This window comes from Kryptolebias marmoratus, linkage group LG12 (assembly GCF_001649575.2).
Source record: "Kryptolebias marmoratus isolate JLee-2015 linkage group LG12, ASM164957v2, whole genome shotgun sequence".
In the NCBI taxonomy this organism is placed as follows: Eukaryota; Metazoa; Chordata; class Actinopteri; order Cyprinodontiformes; family Rivulidae; genus Kryptolebias; species Kryptolebias marmoratus.
The window spans coordinates 16,746,078-16,765,869 of NC_051441.1; the positions used below are offsets into that span (position 1 = coordinate 16,746,078).

A 19,792-nucleotide genomic window follows, 5' to 3' on the forward strand; every position below is an offset into this window, starting at 1 on the left:
CATTCAAACCTGGGACAAACTCAGAGTCTGCAGTTAACCTAAAATGCATGGTGTTGGATGGCAAGAAGAAACTGAAGCACCCATAGAGAACTCACACACGCACAGGGAGAACATGCAAACTCCATAGATAAGGGAGTAACACCCAAAACCTTTTTACTGCAAAGCATCAGTACCACCACTGTGCAGCCCAGTGTAGTAATGGAAACAATATTTATATTTTAGGATGACATGCCTCAGCAGATATTGTGAGAGTTATTTAGAAAAGAAAATTGCACATCTTTGTGGAAGGAGGGATCCAAGAATGCAGACCAACATGGGGAGCTCAAATGAAATCTTAAGGAATTTAAAATTCCAAAACAAAGAAGCTGACATGGCAGCAAAAATTAAACAACAAAATGACCCAAAAGTAAAACTCACAGATTACAGGGGGGAAACCCAGACAAGGCCAGAGTAAAGAGGAATGAGGACTGAGACTATTTGGACAGGGGCTGATGAACCAAGTGGAGACACCTGAGCTAAACGACCACCAGGAACAGGTGAGAGTGAGCGGGGCAGGAGCTGAGGAGCAGAAACTGACTGAGGAAAATGAACTGAAGGCACGGGGAAACAGTGAAAACAGGACTAAACACAGAGCACAGAGAAAAACTTGATAACCAAAAAGGAATAGAAATAAATAACAAAAAAAAAAACTAAAAATACATCCATTTATCAAACATTGATCCAGTCAGTGCCTTTTGTCAGTGTTGACTTTTGTTTAAATTAAAATAAAACATAAAAAACATATATGGATGCAAGTTATGAGTAGCGCTAACAGATAAGTGTTAGGTTGGAAATTACAAATGAAACTGAAGTTTCACGATTATCAGTGTTGCAGTTTGTTAAATGCTACAGCACCCCAGAAAAATCTGCTTAGAGTCAGAATGTTGACCAGTGTTATGTTTGTGACGACAATGTCTGTGTGTTAACTGTGTCCGATTAGTTAGAGATAACTAAGTAATATAAAATAAGTATCATTATTGCTACTGTCTCAGAACCAAGTGAAACCGTTAATGTGATTGTCTGAATAAACTTCTCTCCAGCTGTCAGTCCTTGAGTTCTTTGTTAGGAAGTAAATTACCCACATTTTTCCCTCCAACAGGGATGTTGCCTCTGCTTGTATGACAAAATGACAGAGGAATGAGAAACACAATGATCTTAAGTACTCAGCAGCAACCCTGAAACAGGAAGCAGGAAGTTGGAGGAAAACCGTGGAACATGACATGTAAAGAAACAAAACAGGAAGGAAAAAGACTTTTGTAACGCATAGGAGTTCCAGTGATTTAGTGTTATCACAGTCCAACATCTGAGGAGAAGATGCCCAGGTACTCTGCAGTCTGCGTGTGTATAAATAGCTTTTAATCAAGCCTGTGTGTCAGATTATTCCCATAACCTTTTCCTCAGCTCCCCCGTATTATGGTAACCTGCATATGGATCAGTCCACAGACAGGATGTCCTCTGTCTGCTGCTCAGCCCTCATCCCTGTCTCACATAAATCACTCAGTGAATATTATTATTTTTATTATTAGCGTTATAAATGTGCATGGCTGAAAATGAACCATTCCATTGTTGTTTCTCCAAATTTGTTGCTCATTCTCAGATAAGATGAACATTTCAGCTGAACAGTATCCAATACTAATCAGGCGTAAAATTAGGACTTCTTGTTTAATATCAAGTAGGTTGATGCTTTATCAACCCAAAAAAATCCACAGACCAGTCAAGATAAAAACAAAGAACTTGCTAATGGTGTTCTTTGGTGTCTTCTTCTGGGATACTAACAATAACTCTTGAGGTTTTGGGTTAGGGCCTTTCTGGATTTTACTAATTTCCCACAAATGCCACCAAAACTAATCGGATTTGTTACTGGAGAGTTTGGCGGCTTGGTAGATCCCTCCTGTACATTTAGCTTAGTTTAGTTTATCTTAGTTCATATTTTAGATATTGTTAAATTGTTAGATTCTTAATTGTTGTTTAGTTCAGCTTTAACTTTATCATGATTTTATTTAGATTATTTTAGCTACTATTTTGACTGTCTTAGCTCATGTTTAGATGTTTAGTTTCATGATTTTACTTAGATTATCTTATATTTCATATAGATTATACATGATTGATTTTTTTACTTCTGTATTTCTATATTTGATTATGATATTTTTATGATGTTTGATATGATGTTTTTATCTGTATTTGATTATGTATCTGATTGTTGTTTCTGTGTTGTAAAGCACTTTGAATCGCCTTGTTGCGGAAAAGTGCTATATAAATAAATTTCACTTCACTTCACTTCACTTCACTTCCTTAGCAGAACAGACCGCGTGACAGGTCTGAAATTATTGATTAGTAGGCTTTCTGCTGGAGGAAAAGTAACTGTGTACTCTCTGCTGGTCTGTGATCTTCCTTCATTTCTTTAGGTCAGCAAAAAACTTGTCTCAAAACAATTTCTGTGCAATCTCACCCTGAGCTGATTTTAGAACATCTAATGCTAATGCTCTTATGTTGAGTCATTTGTATACATATGAAAACCAATTCCAATTTCGAGGAGCTGGTAGCAGTGTACCAATATTGAAATTGTGATCTTGGTTACACACTGTATCTTGGGGGAGATCATAAAACTGGTGGAAACAGGTTGAATCTTTAACAGTGGTGTGTACTAAAAGCAACATCAGTATTAATAAAGTCAATCACCTAAACTACTATATAAGTATACATTTGATATGAGTGAAAACAATTAGAGTTAAAAAGTGTAATTCAGGGGAAATATAAGCAGAGCTGCTGGCTTGATAAATAAATAGATAGTTTTTGTAATTCCTCATTATCTGCAGCATATCGCCACCTGCTGTTTAAATAGGGAAGTACCTCTATTTTTATTTTTTAAAGGCCCTATTCTGTCAAGTTTGCCCTCAGCAAGTCAAGTGACAAAAATATGTTATTAAAAAAAACCCTTCTAAATAAAACTCACCGATTACAACTACTACTAAAACCTATCACACCACTATTTCTGTAACATTTCCGACGGGTATTAAACACAAAGCGGTTAAACCCAGTTGACTTTTACTTTGAAAACATCAACCGGAAACAGTCCCGTTTTAACGACGCGAACGGCTCAAACCAGAGTTTTACTTTGAAGGGTTAACCGGAAACAGTTAGGTTTGATTTATGCTAGCTTGACAGCCACGTCACCTCCTCCTCCAGGCAGCTATCTGACCAGTACTCTGTCATACAGCTAGCCTGTCAGGGTCGCTTTGCAGGCGGTTTATCTGTTTACATACACACATTTTGATAAGAAAAAAGGCCGAGCGAGCTGTTTGACGGCGGCTGCGACGCTTTGCTTCATGGTTTAAACCTGTTACTTGTTGTTGTAGCTCTGGGTCCGTTTTGCGTTTAGTGGGCGGAAAAACTCGGGGACGCCGTGTTTTTTGAAGTGCGAGGGGCCTTGAAGGAGTTCTCACCAAGTTCGTGTTGTTGAAGCGGAACTTTTAACAGCATGAATATCTTTCGTCTGGCGGGTGACGTGTCCCATTTGGTGGCTATCATCATCTTGCTGCTGAAGATATGGAGGTCCAAATCCTGCGCTGGTGAGCTCCTGTCGGGCTGGACTTTAACTCCAGGCTGCTGCACAATATATGCAGTTTGGACATATATGGCTTATGCTTCTCTAATTCAGAGGGGAATCTTTCTGTAGTCATTATGTAGATGGATGCTTTGTGTTATTTGTGCATGGCTGGGAGCTACGTGGCAGTGTCAACACAAGTGCTGCCTGCTCCACCTACTCCATCTGTAAGGCTTATTTGGCCTCAAACTTGAAGACTTTCCCCCTAATTAATATCCAAGCACATTTAAACCATAATCCAGCCATATGTGCTTTATCCCTTCTTTAAAGCGCTTTGATCCCATGTTAAGAAATACTGCTTTATAGTTACTACAGCTAACAGCTGGTGTCATCTGTATTTAGCTTGTCATTATGAATTCATAATTTCATGTATTTCTTCCACCCCCACAGGCATCTCTGGGAAGTCTCAGGTGCTGTTTGCACTTGTCTTCACCACCAGGTATCTGGACCTGTTTACGGTCTACATTTCAGCTTACAACACAGTCATGAAGGTGAGTCTGGAGAGCCTGAACAAGGAGTCACTTGCATCATTGAACGACAAACCCTGACACCAAGTAAAACGAGGGACAGTTCAGATCGTTTAAAGCGGGGTTTAGCAGAGAGGTTATGACCAATTAATATCCTGCTTGTTGTAGTCTGAGAGAGGCCACGGCCAAATAAGGATTCCTGCTGTCGTAACAGCACTCCGATCTTAAAGATGTCATAACAATTTATGCTCAATTTAGTGTCTCGCTGGGCTGCGACTGTTGGAGACTCGTGGGCGACTCAAATATGTGAGAAAATAGGCAAGTTTTTTGTGTTTGCAATCAGCTAATTGTTCTGAGCACCCAATTTTTTAAAGTCACCACATATTGTCGCACGCATGGCTTGCAAAACTGTATTCTAGGCAATGCACATTATTTGATTTCCTGCCCCAGTGTACCCACCTTAGCAGCCTTTGAAAGGAAGATCTGCAGCTTTGGAGACTTTTTTTTATACTTATTTGCCATGAGTGTGGTTTGTAGACCTGATCATTATCCTCTGATGCTTTGTCTGAGGAGGGCTTCCTTGCTTGTGTCAAAATGTATCTCTAGTGCTACAGCGACGGGTTTGAGTTGCCATGACAAAAACTGACAGGGGTTTGGGACACCTGGTGGTTATTTCATCAGAACTTCAGAACCCCAGTGGACATTTCGAGACATTTTAGAGCCTCTTTGCAAACACTGTTCGCCAGCTATTTGTCAACATCACAATCCAGTGAGATTCTACCTTAATGTTTTTGGTTTTTTTTACTTTTATTTCACCATTAGTTTTGTATTGTATCTGAGTAGTCATTAACTTGTCAGTCCTTATTTCTCTAAACTGAGGCCATTCAAAGCACTACCTGCAACAGGTAAGATATTAACTGTTCGTAACCTTTCCACCTTTTGGCCTTTATTTCTAAAGATCTGAAGCTGATTATTATCCAAGCCACCAACCTGTTTGATATTCCTGTACCAGTTCTCACACATGCATGCGTACACACACCTCATCCTGCCCAGGTTCATACAGTAAGCAGCATGGATCAGGCAGCCACCAGTTCCATGTGAAAAAGCCTGTGGTAAGTCGGACGTCTCATCTTCGCTTTTCACAGGTGGTGTTTTTGGCTCTGTCCTACGCCACTGTGTACCTGATCTACATGCGCTTCAGGAACACGTATGATTCAGAGAACGACACGTTCCGGGTCGAGTTCTTGTTGGTGCCGGTCATCGGGCTGTCCTTCCTGGAGAATTATTCTTTCACCCCACTGGAGGTAAAAAAAATAAATAAATAAGGCACAAATGCATGTCTTGTATCCAAGAACATTTGAAGCGGTTTGACGCCGTGTTTCTGGGTGGATCAGTCAAAGCTCTCTGTGTTCGTCTTACCCAGATCTTGTGGACCTTCTCCATTTTCCTGGAGTCCGTTGCCATCATGCCGCAGCTCTTCATGATCACCAAGACAGGCGAGGCGGAGTCCATCACCACCCACTACCTGTTCTTCCTCGGCCTCTACAGAGCTCTCTACATCGCCAACTGGCTGTGGCGCTACCACACCGAGGGCTTCTTTGACCAGATCGCCGTCGTGTCAGGGGTCGTGCAGACTATTTTCTACTGTGACTTCTTCTACCTTTACGTCACAAAGGGTGAGTATGAACTGTTATCAGTAGGTACTTGTGGCTGACTAGATTTGTGATTCTTTTACAAAAGGGGAGACTTAGTAGCATCAGACCACATTTTCATGTTTACTTTTGCTTTTCTTATCAAGGAGGAGAAGAGTCCTTTTTGAAGGCAGATAAAATTAAGAATTTGCTCAATTTATTAAAGGAAACAGTGAGTTTTAGTGGCAAGCGGAGGGGTTAGACATTAGGTTCATTTCGCTGTTCGTTTCGTTCTGACTGTTTGTCGTCCGGATCTTTGCAGTGCTCCAAGGGAAAGGAAAGATGACCCTGCCGATGCCCGTTTAAAGGGCGCGCCGTCGCCTATTTGTGCCTGCCACGATTCACCATCCGAGCACAGACTTTACCCTTCATCTGCACTTCAGCGGTGGGACTGACAGTCTTACATCGATTTGTAGACCAAAGTAGAATAGATCATCTGTTTGTTTGGCATTTTAAGAATGGATGTATGACTTTTAAGTCTGTAAGAAAAAGAAAAAAAAAGTGATGTGTTTTGGATGTGCTGGGTTTTTTTTGTTGTTTTTTTGTTTTGTTCTGTCCGAGGTGTAAATGTGACGACGGAATTATGTTGCTGATGTGTTGCTGAAGACGTGTCTTTGTTCATTTCATTTTCCCTTTTGTGCTCGTTTGATTTTGTATTTTTCCAGAGATGATTGATGAGCGACATCCGTTTCGGTCGTCTCATAATAAATTTAGGATTCGATCATCGAAGCCACAAAACGCACCCAGTAGTTTCAGAGATTGTTTTCTCGTGTTGCTGTTTACAGCCGTGCACGCTCATGTCAAAGGTTCCTGCACTAAACACGATCACGGTCTTCTGTAATGCGTGAACATCCAAATCTTTTCAGGCTGTAATGAACGTCACACTCCGAGTAGATCAGTTAATGGAAACGGTTCCTTTCCTTGTTGCTGCGTATGTTTCTTTTTGTATTTCTCTTTTGTATTTTAGTGTGTTTTGTTTATCTGGGACAAGAAGGGCTGATTATATTTTCACGTTGTAAAGAAGCCAAAGAAGTAGCGGGGCAACTGCTGCAGTGTTGTAATTAAACAATTCTTGTTATAACTTAATCTGTCTGTTTTTGTCTGGGCTAAAAAAAGGACAATGTGTGTATTTCTAAAACCCACTTCAATCAGGGACGAGCACGTTTGGCCACAATAGGGACACAATTTTTAAAAATGAGGCAAAAGGAGAACCTGTGTGTGAAAAAAATAAGTCCATCCAAGCTGGTTCCGAATAATTTTGCAAAAAAACAAAACTTCAGCTACATTTCAGGCTCTTCAAACCTTAGTTAACACGTTACATCAAAAACACTGAACAAGTTTAACTTGTTAGGAGGGGTTGCAGTTGAGATATTTACCCATAATGCACTGCGCCATGTTTGGTGAGAACCGTACAGCATATCAGCACAAACACCTCACACCAACTGTCAACCACGGTGGTGGAGGGGTGATGATTTGGGCTCTTTACAGTCACTGATTTGGGCAGGAGCTCCTCGAGACCAAAGGATTTTGGAGTTAAATGTGAGTCCATCTGCCTGACAGCTACAGGTTGGACCAAACCCAGGATTACAGAACAATGATCCCAAACACAGCAGCTAATCTGCAACAGAACGACTGAAAAGGATTGCAACGGTCCAGTCAAAGTGCAGAGCCTCAACCTGGCTGAACTGCTGCAGTGAGACCTTAAGAAAGCAGAACGATATATGATATAAAGAAGAGTGGGTCGCAATTTCTGTACAACAATATTGAAAGACTGATAAAGACAGAAAATAACTGCTTCATGTTATTGCTGTTGAAGGTGGTTCTACAAGCTGTTGAATCATGGAGTGGATGTAGTTTTTCACGCACAATTTTCTTTTTAGCTCCATTTTTTATTCAATAACTGAGGTTAAATTAGAATAATTTTAGAATCTGGGTCAGTTTATTAAATTTTGACACACAAAACCTTAATGTTGGATTAGGGTGGTCTTTCTTCTTACCATGAAAAATGAAAGTCATAATAATTTGGCCACATTTTTTATTATTATTTTGTGCAGCTTACACATGCAGAACATGCATTATTACACATTTTAGTCCTACAGTGCTCCTAACTGATCTGCAGAGATTTGTAGCTTCTGACTTGTGAAATTAAATAATGAATAAAAAATGCATAAGAACAGCCTTTCTCCCCAAATCGTCCCACAGATTTGGGGAAATCTGTGTCCCACTCTGCTCAGTGCAGCAGAGTCTTTTTGTGTTTGCAGAACACTTTACTTCCCTCCCTCACCGCTCCTCCCACCACCTTCGCGGCAGATTTGATGCAGAGAGGCGACGCCGCCAGGGCTGCTGCCTTCTCCACCACCTTCACCTTCTTCAGGGGTTTTCCCTTGTCCTTGCCGATGATGCCTGCCCCCTCCGCAGCCCCCCTCCCCAGTGCGGTCACCAGCTCGCACCAGAAAAGCCTCTCTTCTCTCCTCCTGGCCTCCTCTTCCTCCCTCCTCACTCTCTCGGGGTCTGCTCCGGGCTCCCCCTTGTCTTTAGCTTCCCTCTGAGGAGACCCCAGTCTGTGACTTCTAGCCTCCAGAATCCTCTCCTGTGCCTCTCTCAAGATGTCCGCAGCCTCCTTGTACATCTCGTTGCTATAGCAACCGCCTTCATTGATAGCCACAAGCTGATCCGCCTTCTTCAGTAGCTGAATGACTTGTTGTGAGCAGTTTGTCGTCTTGTCCTGCCCACAGTTGTCAAAGATGTGATACCCCCCCTGGCAGCTGCTGACAAACTCTGACAGCTCACGGCTCTCCTGCAGGAAGTCCTCAACACCTTTGCCTCGCAGCTGGTCCCCCCAGGTGAACAGCACCATGCTAAACCTGGACACTTCAGGCCCAAACGTCCCCCTGATCCACTCCAAGGCCTCCCTCTCCTCCTGAGTGAACCTACCGAGCTGCAGGGTCACCAGGAAGACATGGGGGCCCGGAGGATACAGCGTCACACACTGACCCACCTCTGCCATGACCTCCTGAGGGGACAGGTGCGTGTGGAAGAACCCCGGGGTGTCAACAACAGAGACACTGCGCCCGCCTGCTGTCCCACTCTGTCTCATGCACCTTGTGGTGATGGAACAGGGGGACACCTCCACCCAGAAGGCTGGTCTCCCCAAGATGGTGTTCCCTGAGGAGCTCCTGCCTGTCCCAGTCCGGCCCAGCAGAACGAACCTCAGAGGTTCAGCGTTTGATGAGGGAGAGGATGGTTCCCAGCCTGTACAAAACATGCACTGATTGTCTTTACAGGCTTTTATAATCAACAATCTGGCAGCTTGTGTTAAATTACAGAGAGAAAAGAGGACAGCATTTAAAATTATTTAATGTATTACAAATAAATAGGTCATTTTTAATTTAATTTGCATAACATAGGAGGATAAAATTTGTTTTCCTGTCAGAATAAACTTTAAATAAAAAATAACACTGTCCTTATTATTGACTGACACTTTGAACGTACCTTCATCATGTGACGCAGCGTTTTCAGAGGACATCTCAAGAAAAGGGGCTTTTTTTAAGTGTGGCGATTATCCAGTGACAGCAAATACAAAGGTCATTCCCACTCCTGATATCTCGTTTGTATTTTAGCTGCTCTGCTGAAATTAATGTCACTTCATTTCCTCAGAACCGCAGTGCGCAGCCGCAGATCAGGCTGGAGCGGCGCTCCACGCTGAATGACGCACATCATTAACCCCTAAAACAAACAACACTGAAGGGAAAGTCTAATGCCAGCAAATAGTAATTACTGACAACTGTAGTATATTTTAATGAAGCAGCTACATGTCCCGTAAATTACACAGCCGACAATGGACTTTAGCAGGATGATGTTGTAGTTCACTTTTTTGACCACATGATGGCAGTAAAGACGCACAAGTCTGAGTTTCCTACAGAAAAGTCAAAATAAAACTAAATTTTCTTTTAAAAGAGACGAAAGGAGTTCACATTACATGGAAAAGACCCATTTATTCTTATAATCTGATGTACTGCTGTTGGTCTAGACATTTCTAGCTAAGGAGAACCAGAACAAGACAAGCAAAAACCTAAAGGGATAGTTCAAAAATCTCAATGTGGGGTTCTGCAGAGAGTTTATGAGAAGTTAATATCTTACCTGTTGTAGCAGCTCTCTGAACAACCTCAGTTTGGCAAAACAAATACATTTGGACTATTTGACAAGCTAAGAGCTAGAACAAAGTACATTTCTGTATATAATAATACCTGATCACTGACACTAGTTTACAGATACTTTCAGATATGAGACCAGGTAATAGATTGTGACATACAAATGAACATTTTAAAATGCCCCACATTAATGAATCATTTGTTAATAATTGCCTAAATACCGCTAATGTTTTTGTTTTTCATGTGTGGTTTCAAAGAAACTAAAGAGCTGGTAATAAGGATAACACTTAGCTATTCTTGTTTTGGACTGTTGACACCTCCTCCTGCCGACAAGCACTTTCTCATTAATTTAAGAGATAAACTATTCTCTCTCCGCTTATTATCACTTTTATTTGGGTCCAGCAGACCATTAAGGAGCCTCAGAGCCGTTCATTAAAATAAATGATGCTGGCCCCACTTGTCAAGCTCTGACTAATCACCATGGAAACGCTGTCAAATATTGGGAAAAATGAGACGAAGTCTCAACATTTGAAGGTTACACCTCAGCACACACATCACTACACCGTGAATGATCATCAGAGCGTCGATTAATGAACAGATAACAGATCAATAGCTGAAGCTGGATTCTCTCCGTCAGGTTCCTGTCAGCTCACCATCAGCACCAACGCAGAAACCTGAAACTGCCAGACGACAACAGGGAGGTGAGGACCAGCCATATCCAGATCATCCAGACAAATCTGAAGTCTGTCCTCGTGTGTATAAAGAGTCTGACTGGTCGCTGGTACCTGGAGGCTGAGGAGGCTGAGGAGGCATCAGTGTGTTTGGGAGATACGATCATTCTTTATCAGACTGCTCTGATTGGGATGAAATTCTTTCTGTCAGGACACCATATTCTCCTACGTCTTTAACAGAGTAGCAGTGTATGTGGACTGTCCTGCTTGTATTATGTCCTTCTGCAAAGGGACACTGGTCCCCCTCCACACCTTATACACATATACTCATCGAAATATATATGTTTCCAAGGAATGCTAGGTCTTTAATTACAGTATCTTAAGCTGCGCCTCAATAATACTTTGACTTGTGAGAAAACAGTTATCTGCTGGATTTTTGCTGAAAGGCAAAATACAAACCATTTTATTCTTAAATTACCAGGATGCTTACAGTGCCTTTTTAAATGTTATATCAGTGCAGAAGAAAATAAAAAATCATCTTAAAAATCACTTTATTTTGTTACACTTTACAGGTGGCTTTTGTTCCCTGCAGCTCGTCTTCTTGTCGATTTTACCTGGTCTCGTTATGCCAGAGAAGATAAAGATGCAGGATTAAAAGCTGAAGCAAAGAATGAATTAAAATCACATTCTGAGCTCAGCTTTGTCTCATCTTTAGACGCTTCTGAAACAGGAAGCCCCTCTAAACTAGCTATCTTGGCTTTAGCAGAAACGACACCAGAATAATGGCATCTTGTATTCCTAAAAAGCAGAAAGTACCCCGTTGGCAAAACAATCAGAATTATATTTTTTCAATTTAACATCCAAATAAGTGAGTTTTACACAGACTGCAGAGTAAATGCTTTAGTTTGACTGATTTGTTAAATTGAAGGAGTTTGTTTACAGCTCAGACAAGCAGCAGTGTGGCTGTAGTGAGCGATAGATTTTCAAGTCATATCTACTGCTTTAGCTTATTATTATCACTAATATTTTACATCCAACAAGGTTTAGTGAGCTGCAAAAGTGCAAAATGAAAAGTTGATTTGATTTCATTCTCCACAGCCATTAAATTAGGCACAATAATCTATTAGATAATAGAGGTCAGTGAGTTCACAGGAGTTATTTTTAACTGAGGGGATGAAAAACGAAAGGACTCGAAGGAAGCATCAAAGTCAGAAAGGTTAAAAAGGGTTTTTTTGTTTCAGATAGAGGTTTGGTATCAGGATGAGCTGCTGGAGGGTTTGTCCCACTCCACCAGGCTTCTCACTGGAAGGCATGTCCCTCGACTTTCAGCCTCCGGTTTCTTTGCATCCTCTTGAGGAAAGTCCCAGCTCAGAACAGGCGTCTCATCATCTGCAGAATGTACAGAGTTACAAAAGGATGCCGCTTCTTGCTCCCTCGACACCACGTTCTCACAGTGTGTCTCGTGGGGCTGCGGCAGCGCTTCGTCCCCACACGTCAAGTTCGAGTCCCCAAAGTCAAACGGGGCGTTTCTCTCACCGACTCCCAGTCCGAAGTTCTCCAGCATGTCCATCACAGACGGCGAGGTTGGACCAGCGGCGTTCTCCTCTTCAATGCGACTCAACGTGGGCAAGATGTCCACCAGCTCGGCGAACTCCATCGGCCGGATGACCTCCGAGATGCTGGGGGGGACGTCCGTCTTCCTGCAGTAGGACTCCTGTGTGTCCAAAACCAAATATCCGGCTTCGAACTGGGCGACGGCAGCAGGCTCCAGGCCAGATTCGAGTAAAGAGCTCGCACAGTCCGACTTGGCGGCACAGGTCAGGTCTGCAGGGGACTGAGAGCTGATGTCAACAGGGTAGCCTCCCTTAACGACGCCTTCCATTAAGACCAGCTCCTCCTCGGGGATGACGGTGACGCTGTCAGGAGGGGAGATCTCAGCAGTGGTGGGTAAAGTCACGCTGATTGAACTCTCTGAAATAGAAATATGAAGTTGTGAAGAGAAACAAAAAAAAAGTACAGTAAAGACAGAACCATATACGCCCGAGCTGCTGCACTACCTGCTGCGGGTCTTTGCGTTTGCATCCGATTGGCCCATTTCAGCCTGGTGGTCAGCCTCGTCTCTTCTTCCTCACTGTCAGGACACGGTGGGGGGTCTCCTCCCATCACCAGGCCTAGAGGTACGGCCCCCACCCACTGCTTGGAGCGAACACACTGCAGGCAGTCCATAATCCAGCGGGCACCCCTCCACACCACCTCCAAACACTAAAGAAATGGGAGAAAAAAGAACAAGCAGCAGTGAGTTCATTCCTCTCATTAATGCTAAAAAACAGTCACGGAAGAGAAGATTCACAGGAATTTTCTTGATTAAAACGACACAAGGATTCTTTAAACAATCATATAATCTGTAAACCAGTAAATAACTTTGTCCTAAATGTAAATATATGTGACCCTCTTCTCTTTATGACCTGCCGCTACAGACAAAATGACGATAATGTTCTTGCCACAAAGTTGGCAATAACTGTTACTTTTACAGATACTGAGCTACGATTTTGTGTCGTAGTAGCTAAGATTGATCCCCAACTTATAGTCTAAGAGCTAATTGATCACGTTTAATCTGTTTTCAAAACATTGCTTTTAACTACTGCAGTCTGTTAGCAAAATATCTCATAAACTACTGGATGGATTTTAATAGAACTTGCAGAAAGTAATCACTGACTGTACATCTACCACTGATTAACTTTTGGAGAAACCGCAATTTAAGATGGCTGCCACAGCCAACTGATCTTAGAAAACACAATGATGGCTGTACGTCGGTCAGCTTTACAGATACTGAGCTAAAGCTTGATGTGGTAGTCGCTGAGAGTCATCCTCAACACATACTTTCAGCTCTAACAGATCTCCTGAGACCTTGTTAAATCGCAGGAGATTTCACATATTGTTATTTACAAGGTTTGACCAGAACGGCCAGAATTTCGTCCTTTCTCAACATAGTCTGAAACTTTGGAACAAAAGGCGGCACGTGATGTGAATTCCTTCAAGGAATGCCTGGCCTTTCAATGTATTATTTATTGCCCTCGTTTAAAACTTACACGAAAAAGCTCATTGATGTTGCTGAGCCGCTCTCGCGCTTCCTGCACCTCCTTGGCGTCCAGAGCCTCACGCAGAGCCTGCTGGGCCAGATGAGAGTCCAGCTCCAGCCTCACCCAGGCCTGGCAGTACTGGGAGAGGAAGTCCCGCTCGTATGTCCAGAAGTGGACTGAGAGCAGAGCGGGGAGAGGAGACAAGACACTGAGTCGCAGTAAACAGAGAGAACATTAGAAGTCTTTCAACCTTTAGTGAGGAAATGTTCAAAAGGAAAGATGGATTTAAGTTAGTTACAGGTACTTTATTGTGGCTGAATGTTAGCCTTACAAATAAGAGGTTTTCCCTTTCAGGTTTCCCAGCTTTAACCTCAAGGCTTACAAAAGCTGTTGCATTTTGAGAAAACTAAAGTGGTACAATCATGTGGACACATCTCTCCGCTCACCCAGTTCAAACGTCTGCAGAGGCATGGTGAGACCAGGCTCCTTGGTTCCCACCAGAGGCCAGTAACTGGAGCTGAAGTCCTCGCTGGGAGGCAGAAGCAGCAGCATGGATACGTTGTCACCGAACTGCAGCAGCTCCTGCGTGTACACACCGTACTGATACGCCTGCCAGAGTCACAGAGAGGCAGAAACTTCTCATTTCTAATGTTGGAACCGGAACGGATATCTGTTGAAATCTAGATCATGACCTGAACTTTATTATCTTCAAACACGTGTGACTCGGAGAGCACGTTTTTACCCTGTAGAGGGGGATGTTGAGCTTCGTCAGGAGGTGTGTGATCGCCGCTCTCAGAGACCTGACGAATTCCGCCAGGCCGCTGCTCTCCAACGAGCCGTCGTCCTCGCCGCTCAGCTGGTTATGAACGCTGCCGGTGTGCGCCGTGTAAACATGACTCTGCAGCCAAGCCCACTCCTCCCTGGCGTACGGCGACAACAAAACAGAATAAGTTCAGAGTGTTGTTTTTTTTTTGCTCGACGTATACAAGTGCCGTTTGAAGTGGGTACCTGGTCACGTGGGCGTTGTGTTGGACCCGCGTGTGGCAGAGGAGGTTGGGCAGCCTCTGAGGCACCAGGACCCGGATCTGTTCGACCGAGCTGCACAGTTTCAGGATGCCCACATACAGACCCGGCTGCGCCCACTGAATGCTGTGTCTGTGAAAGGACATCTTGTCCTGAAAGCAAAGACAAACATCGCATGATGGATATTAATTTGATTTACTATTTAAAAACATGTCTTTTTTTAAATTTTATTTCTATTGGTGATTCATTATGTGACTGCTGAATCCACATTCACATTACTGTTTTCTGCAAGTGAACTGCTTTGTGCTATTTTAGCCATTTATATAACTAAACATTCAGCTCAGTCAGGAGATGGGTGCTATGACTTCTGTTTTTTTTTACTTTTATACTTTTCAAAATATTAAAATTTATTTACAAATAGAATAGAAATATATAAGGATGTGGCAAATTTCTCCAAAATTATTTTTTCTTTTTGCATACTTACTCTTTTTTTGTTTTTTAATGCTATTAAGTTTTTAGCTACCATTCTGCTTTTTTTGTTTTTTAGCTAGCCTTTTGCTACTTCTGGCGAGCCTTTTGACACTTTCAGCTTTTATCTGGCAATTTGCTACTTTTAGCTTTTAGCAAGCCTTTTAATATTTTTCATTTTTACAAATGTTTTGCTACTTTTAGCAAGCGCTGCTACTTTTAGTTCGTGTTTAGCTCGTTTAAGCTGCTTTTTAAGCTTTAACAGCTCAGTGAATTTCAAAGCCATTCAGCTCAGCTCAGCACTCACACTGCATTTTCACAGAAAATGCAATTTCTCTGGTTGTATTTGGCTTCACAAAAATAACTCAAACTTCTGTTTAAGGATCGGTACATTGTTTTTGTCGTTGTTGTTGTCGCTGCATGCTTGGCACGTCTACGACGCAACTCTCCGTTTATCCGTTCTTGCAGCCAAACGCGAACTGACCTTCAGCTGCTCGTACAGCGTGTCCATGGCAGTGGGCTCAGGCAGCAGAGGAGTTCTGCTGCGGTTCTTTTCCAGACGGTCCAGAGGCATCCAGTGGAATGGAGGTTCAGGAGGGCTGGGGGCAGAAAGATCAAGCAGAAAATGAACTGCAAATGTATCAGACTAACAATGAAACATTTAGCACAACTAAAATCAAACTCGAGACAGAGGGAATAACTGATGAAATCTTTCAGTCCGTGTGCTGCACATATCCAGCCTGTTACACAGCCTAAACAAACTCAATCATTCATAGTACCGTGAAAAACAGACATTTTCTGAAGGGATTCTGAAGGCTGCTCCCTGAAATTCCTGCATGCAACAACCTTTCTTCTAAAAAGCTAAACAGTATTTTGGGAATTACTTCTGAAATGGAAGTAGCACTCCTTAAGGAATGCATTTTGCAGAGACTACCCCACCAAATGTGAACCAAAAATCTGTAAAACTGACAACCTTACAATCATTTTTGTGTGTGCGAAGGTCAATTCACTGTGGCGGTCATCTTCAATCAGGCCGACTCCAAAAGTTAATCAATTCTGGATGTTCATCCACAGATAATTTACTGCAGAAATGGTCAAAATAATATCCTGATATGCAAATCTGTTTTTATAATCAGACAATCTGGATCTGAACATCTTATAACAGATTGTGTTGTTTTTAATTACGGACGGGATGATTGATTGTGTTTACTTCGAACATTTTGAACAGGAAGTAAAAGGACTGCTTCTATAAAACTTCAACTGACTGCATTGGTTCAGATCAATATATTTTCTTTAAAAGGTCAGCTTCATTCCAAGAAAAGTGTCTGCTTCTTTGGTGTGAAGAGAAAAACAAAAAAATCAGAACGATTACAGTAAAACAACTCCATCTTTGATATGTATTTGAATGAGCAAATTGTAATGCTAAAATAATTAATAGGCGTGAATTTAAAAGCTGCAGATTTTAAAATGTTACTGTGATCACGTGACAAACACTAACTGTTTGAGTTTTTCTTGTTAAAGCAGACAACAGGAGAAATTTTAGGGTTTTAATTCAAATCAAAATAATGTTGATATATTTTGTTAAGATTTAATGTTTTGTTTCCTTGGCAAAAGAATGCGTATTTTATGAAATCTGCATGTCTCTATATATTTGTGATTTCATTTTCTGAGGTTTAGTTTGTTTTCTTAGAGTTTTCTTTGTTTCTTTTGTTCTTTTGTTTTCTTTGTTTTTTTCCGTCCACACACCAGGAAATCAAGCCAGCAAATGTTTGGGAGAGGCCGACAGGGACGATGTTAGTCTGAACCGTTTCCTCCAAAAGGTAAAACATTTCATCTGAGATTGGTCTGTTTGGTGAAGAAAAATGGAAAAGTCAAATGATGATGATGTTCCTACCTTTTGCTAGAGCTAATTATAGTTTTTTTTTTTCATAAAGATCTTGGACTAAATCTTTAACACAACGATTGTAAGAACATTAAGTCTTGAGAGCTGAAAAAAGAAAATGTTTGCAAATGTCAAGAACCAACATTTAAGATCTTCATTTGCAACAATTTCTTCTTTTTAAAACTAATACTGTAAGACGGTGAAGTTTGGCACAAAGTTTTGAGTAAATTAAAGAAGTTATATTATGCTTTGAGTTAATCTCACTGTCTCATATACGTTTTGACTGATTTCTCTGTCATAATTGGAGAATATAAAACAAAACAAGCCTTAAAAGGTCTCTAGCTTTTATGAAATTGGATTCTGTGTGACGTATGAAACCAAAAGCATGAAAAATGTCAGAAAAAACCTAACCAAGGCTTCATACAAAAACTAAAGCAAGAGGAAAAAATGAAATCAATATACAACAGAGGTGATTGTTTAAAATGTACTCATTTTAGATTTTATAATTAAAAGTCCTATATTCAAAGGAGAAAAAATAATAACAACATTAATGTTTTGATTTAAATTAAAAGTTTAAAAAGAAGTTTTCTGTTTTCTGAAAAATAAAGAAGTCTTTAATTTTGTCATAATCAGGCACTGTATGGACATATTTCTTTAAATATAAAAAAATACAACAGAACAAAGACAATATATTACAGCTGCGATTTTAAGGATTTTTTTAAAAATTGTGCATTTAGGGTTTAATATAAAGTTTCTAAAAAAAAAAAAAAAGAGTTGCATATCGCCTAAAAGAAAACCTTTGATATTAAAGTGAAGGTTTTGCTTATTTCAGCAAGTCAATGCCAAATAAATCCTCTTTTATAAAATAAATATTTTTCAGCATTAAAAAAGTCTGGGTATTCCCTATTCCCTGCTGCAGGTTTATTGTTTTCTACTAAAATATACTTTGCCTTCAGTAGTTTTCACAGAACTTTTTCCTTTTTTAACATTTTATAGGAAAACAACGATCTTTCGATGAAGGAAATTGTCAAAAAGGACCTTCCTGAGTCCACAGGAAAGGTGGTGGCAGTTTTTGGAGACAGCGTCTTTCGTCTCCATACTGTTCAGCTCCCGCACTGTAACGGCTGGAGCTGGGACCTGCTGGCAGAGGTCAAGGGTCACGCTCGGGTCTCTGCAGCTTCGACCTCCAACGACACCCAGCGCTCAGAGACAGCAGCCCAGCTCCGTGCTGAGGAGGCAGAGCAGGAGAAAGAGAAGGTGGGGCAGGAAGAAGTAATGTCTGAGGGAGAAACCTGCACTGAGCTGCCGCTGAAAGAGTCCGGAGAGGAGCGACGGGGATGGGAGAACCGGGAAGAATCCCGTCAAAAGAAAAACCCGAACTTTAACCTGTGGGGGTTTCATGATCTTGCTGCCACGCCTGATGAAATGCTGGAAGGACCTGAAGAAAAGCCCAAAGATAAAAGCGTTCGCAGACGGTTCATCACCTGGCTGGATGATTTAATCCATGAATACTACCGAAGAAAGATCTCTAAAACCTACAAGAGAGAGCGACAGGAGGGGGATGAGTTTTACTACAGTAAGAGCGTCAACAATGTAAACACCTCATTATCGCCCGCCGTGTTTGTCTGTTAGCAAAACATCTCATGAACCACTGGACAGATTTTAATGAAACTTTCAGAAAGTAATCACTGGACGCGCAGCTACAAGTGATGAACGTTTGGAGTCAACACGATTCAAGATGGCTGGCACAGCCAACTGACCTTAGCAAACACATAAATGACTATAACTCAGTCAGTTTTTCAGATATTGAGCTAAAATGTGGTGTGGTAGTAGCTGACAGTCATTCCCAACACATACAGTGCTAACAAACATCACAAATAACATTTCCTACGTTTGGCCATAACATCATTTTTCACCGTGAGATGATCTTAATGTAAAACTCTAACATGAAAGGCGGCGGGTGATATGCATCCCTTCCATGAATGCTGTGCTTTAATTTATTTATTTTTTCTCCCTGTTATAATGGGCTCTTGGTTTTCTCTTTTCTTTGAATTGTTTTTAGGGAAGATCTGCTCGTTACTCTTCTCTCCTGCTCTTTTCGCCTCCAAAGCAAACTTTGACAAATTCTACCCAATCAGCCCCGCTCAAAGAGAGCGACAGAAACGGGAGAAGTGGCTCCGCCGGGAAAAACAGAGGCAGAAAGTTAAGAGACACTTGGACGCCTACTGGGAGGAAAAACGTAAGGCGAAAGAGGCTCTGAGAGAGAAAGAGGAGGAGCGCTTCGAGAGGTGGGCGACCGAGCACGACTTCAGCCTCCCTGACTCCACAACACAGGGGTCAAAGATGAGGATGAGCTTGTGGAGGAAACGGTTTTTACGGTGGGTCTTTACCATGCAGACATTTTTACTAATCCACTCTTAAGTTGTCCTTCTGGCACATGATTTTATACTCATCAAGGTGAATTAAACAATCACCGATTCTGTTTTCCAGAGTAAAAGAGTTTCTCTACTGCTGACACTCACTCCACCAACAATAATCCCTCTTTACTCCTTTATAATAAATATATTTTAAAAATGACCAACCTTGTCTTTGGTGTAATTTGGTTACCAACATTTATAAACATGAAAAAGGTTTTCTTGATGAAATCATCCCAGTTACTGATACAGGACATCCCTTTTTAAGGTCCTTTCAGGGAACCTAGAAAAAAAGTTATTGA

The 19,792-nt window shown here is 41.6% G+C and overlaps 4 protein-coding genes across 5 annotated transcripts in view; 2 read left to right on the top strand and 2 right to left on the bottom strand.

Moving 5' to 3' along the window:
- Positions 1–3,202: 3,202 nt before the first annotated feature.
- kdelr3 (KDEL endoplasmic reticulum protein retention receptor 3) lies at positions 3,203–6,887 on the top strand. Its single transcript, XM_017416643.3, has 5 exons — positions 3,203–3,608; positions 4,034–4,134; positions 5,256–5,414; positions 5,534–5,786; positions 6,064–6,887. Exons 1-5 carry the CDS (start codon positions 3,518–3,520, stop codon positions 6,105–6,107), a joined length of 648 nt encoding a protein of 215 aa, XP_017272132.1. The 5' UTR covers positions 3,203–3,517; the 3' UTR covers positions 6,108–6,887.
- A 932-nt stretch (positions 6,888–7,819) lies between these two features.
- Positions 7,820–9,450, bottom strand: LOC108236150 (GTPase IMAP family member 9). Its single transcript, XM_017416633.3, has 2 exons — positions 9,294–9,450; positions 7,820–9,053 (listed from the first exon to the last, which is right to left on the bottom strand). The coding sequence occupies exons 1-2, from the start codon at positions 9,325–9,327 to the stop codon at positions 8,032–8,034; spliced, it is 1,056 nt and encodes a 351-aa protein (XP_017272122.1). The 5' UTR covers positions 9,328–9,450; the 3' UTR covers positions 7,820–8,031.
- A 1,604-nt stretch (positions 9,451–11,054) lies between these two features.
- LOC108236133 (ankyrin repeat and fibronectin type-III domain-containing protein 1) overlaps positions 11,055–19,792 on the bottom strand; it is a 28,045-nt gene continuing 19,307 nt past the window's right edge. Inside the window, exons 13-19 of the mRNA XM_017416598.3 lie at positions 15,679–15,793; positions 14,712–14,878; positions 14,446–14,623; positions 14,150–14,312; positions 13,713–13,879; positions 12,681–12,885; positions 11,055–12,594 (exon numbers count right to left, since the gene is read on the bottom strand). Coding sequence (XP_017272087.1) covers positions 11,879–12,594; positions 12,681–12,885; positions 13,713–13,879; positions 14,150–14,312; positions 14,446–14,623; positions 14,712–14,878; positions 15,679–15,793 — 1,711 coding nt within the window. The 3' untranslated portion in view covers positions 11,055–11,878. The remainder of the gene's footprint in view (positions 12,595–12,680; positions 12,886–13,712; positions 13,880–14,149; positions 14,313–14,445; positions 14,624–14,711; positions 14,879–15,678; positions 15,794–19,792) is intronic.
- LOC119617548 (transcription initiation factor TFIID subunit 3-like) lies at positions 16,648–19,653 on the top strand. Of its 2 annotated transcripts, XM_037978833.1 has the most exons (4): positions 16,648–17,014; positions 18,073–18,652; positions 19,139–19,454; positions 19,567–19,653. In XM_037978833.1, exons 2-4 carry the CDS (start codon positions 18,091–18,093, stop codon positions 19,589–19,591), a joined length of 903 nt encoding a protein of 300 aa, XP_037834761.1. In that variant the 5' UTR covers positions 16,648–17,014; positions 18,073–18,090; the 3' UTR covers positions 19,592–19,653. The 2 variants fall into 2 exon arrangements, with proteins under 2 accessions (XP_037834761.1, XP_037834760.1); XM_037978832.1 differs by having other exon boundaries at positions 19,139–19,595.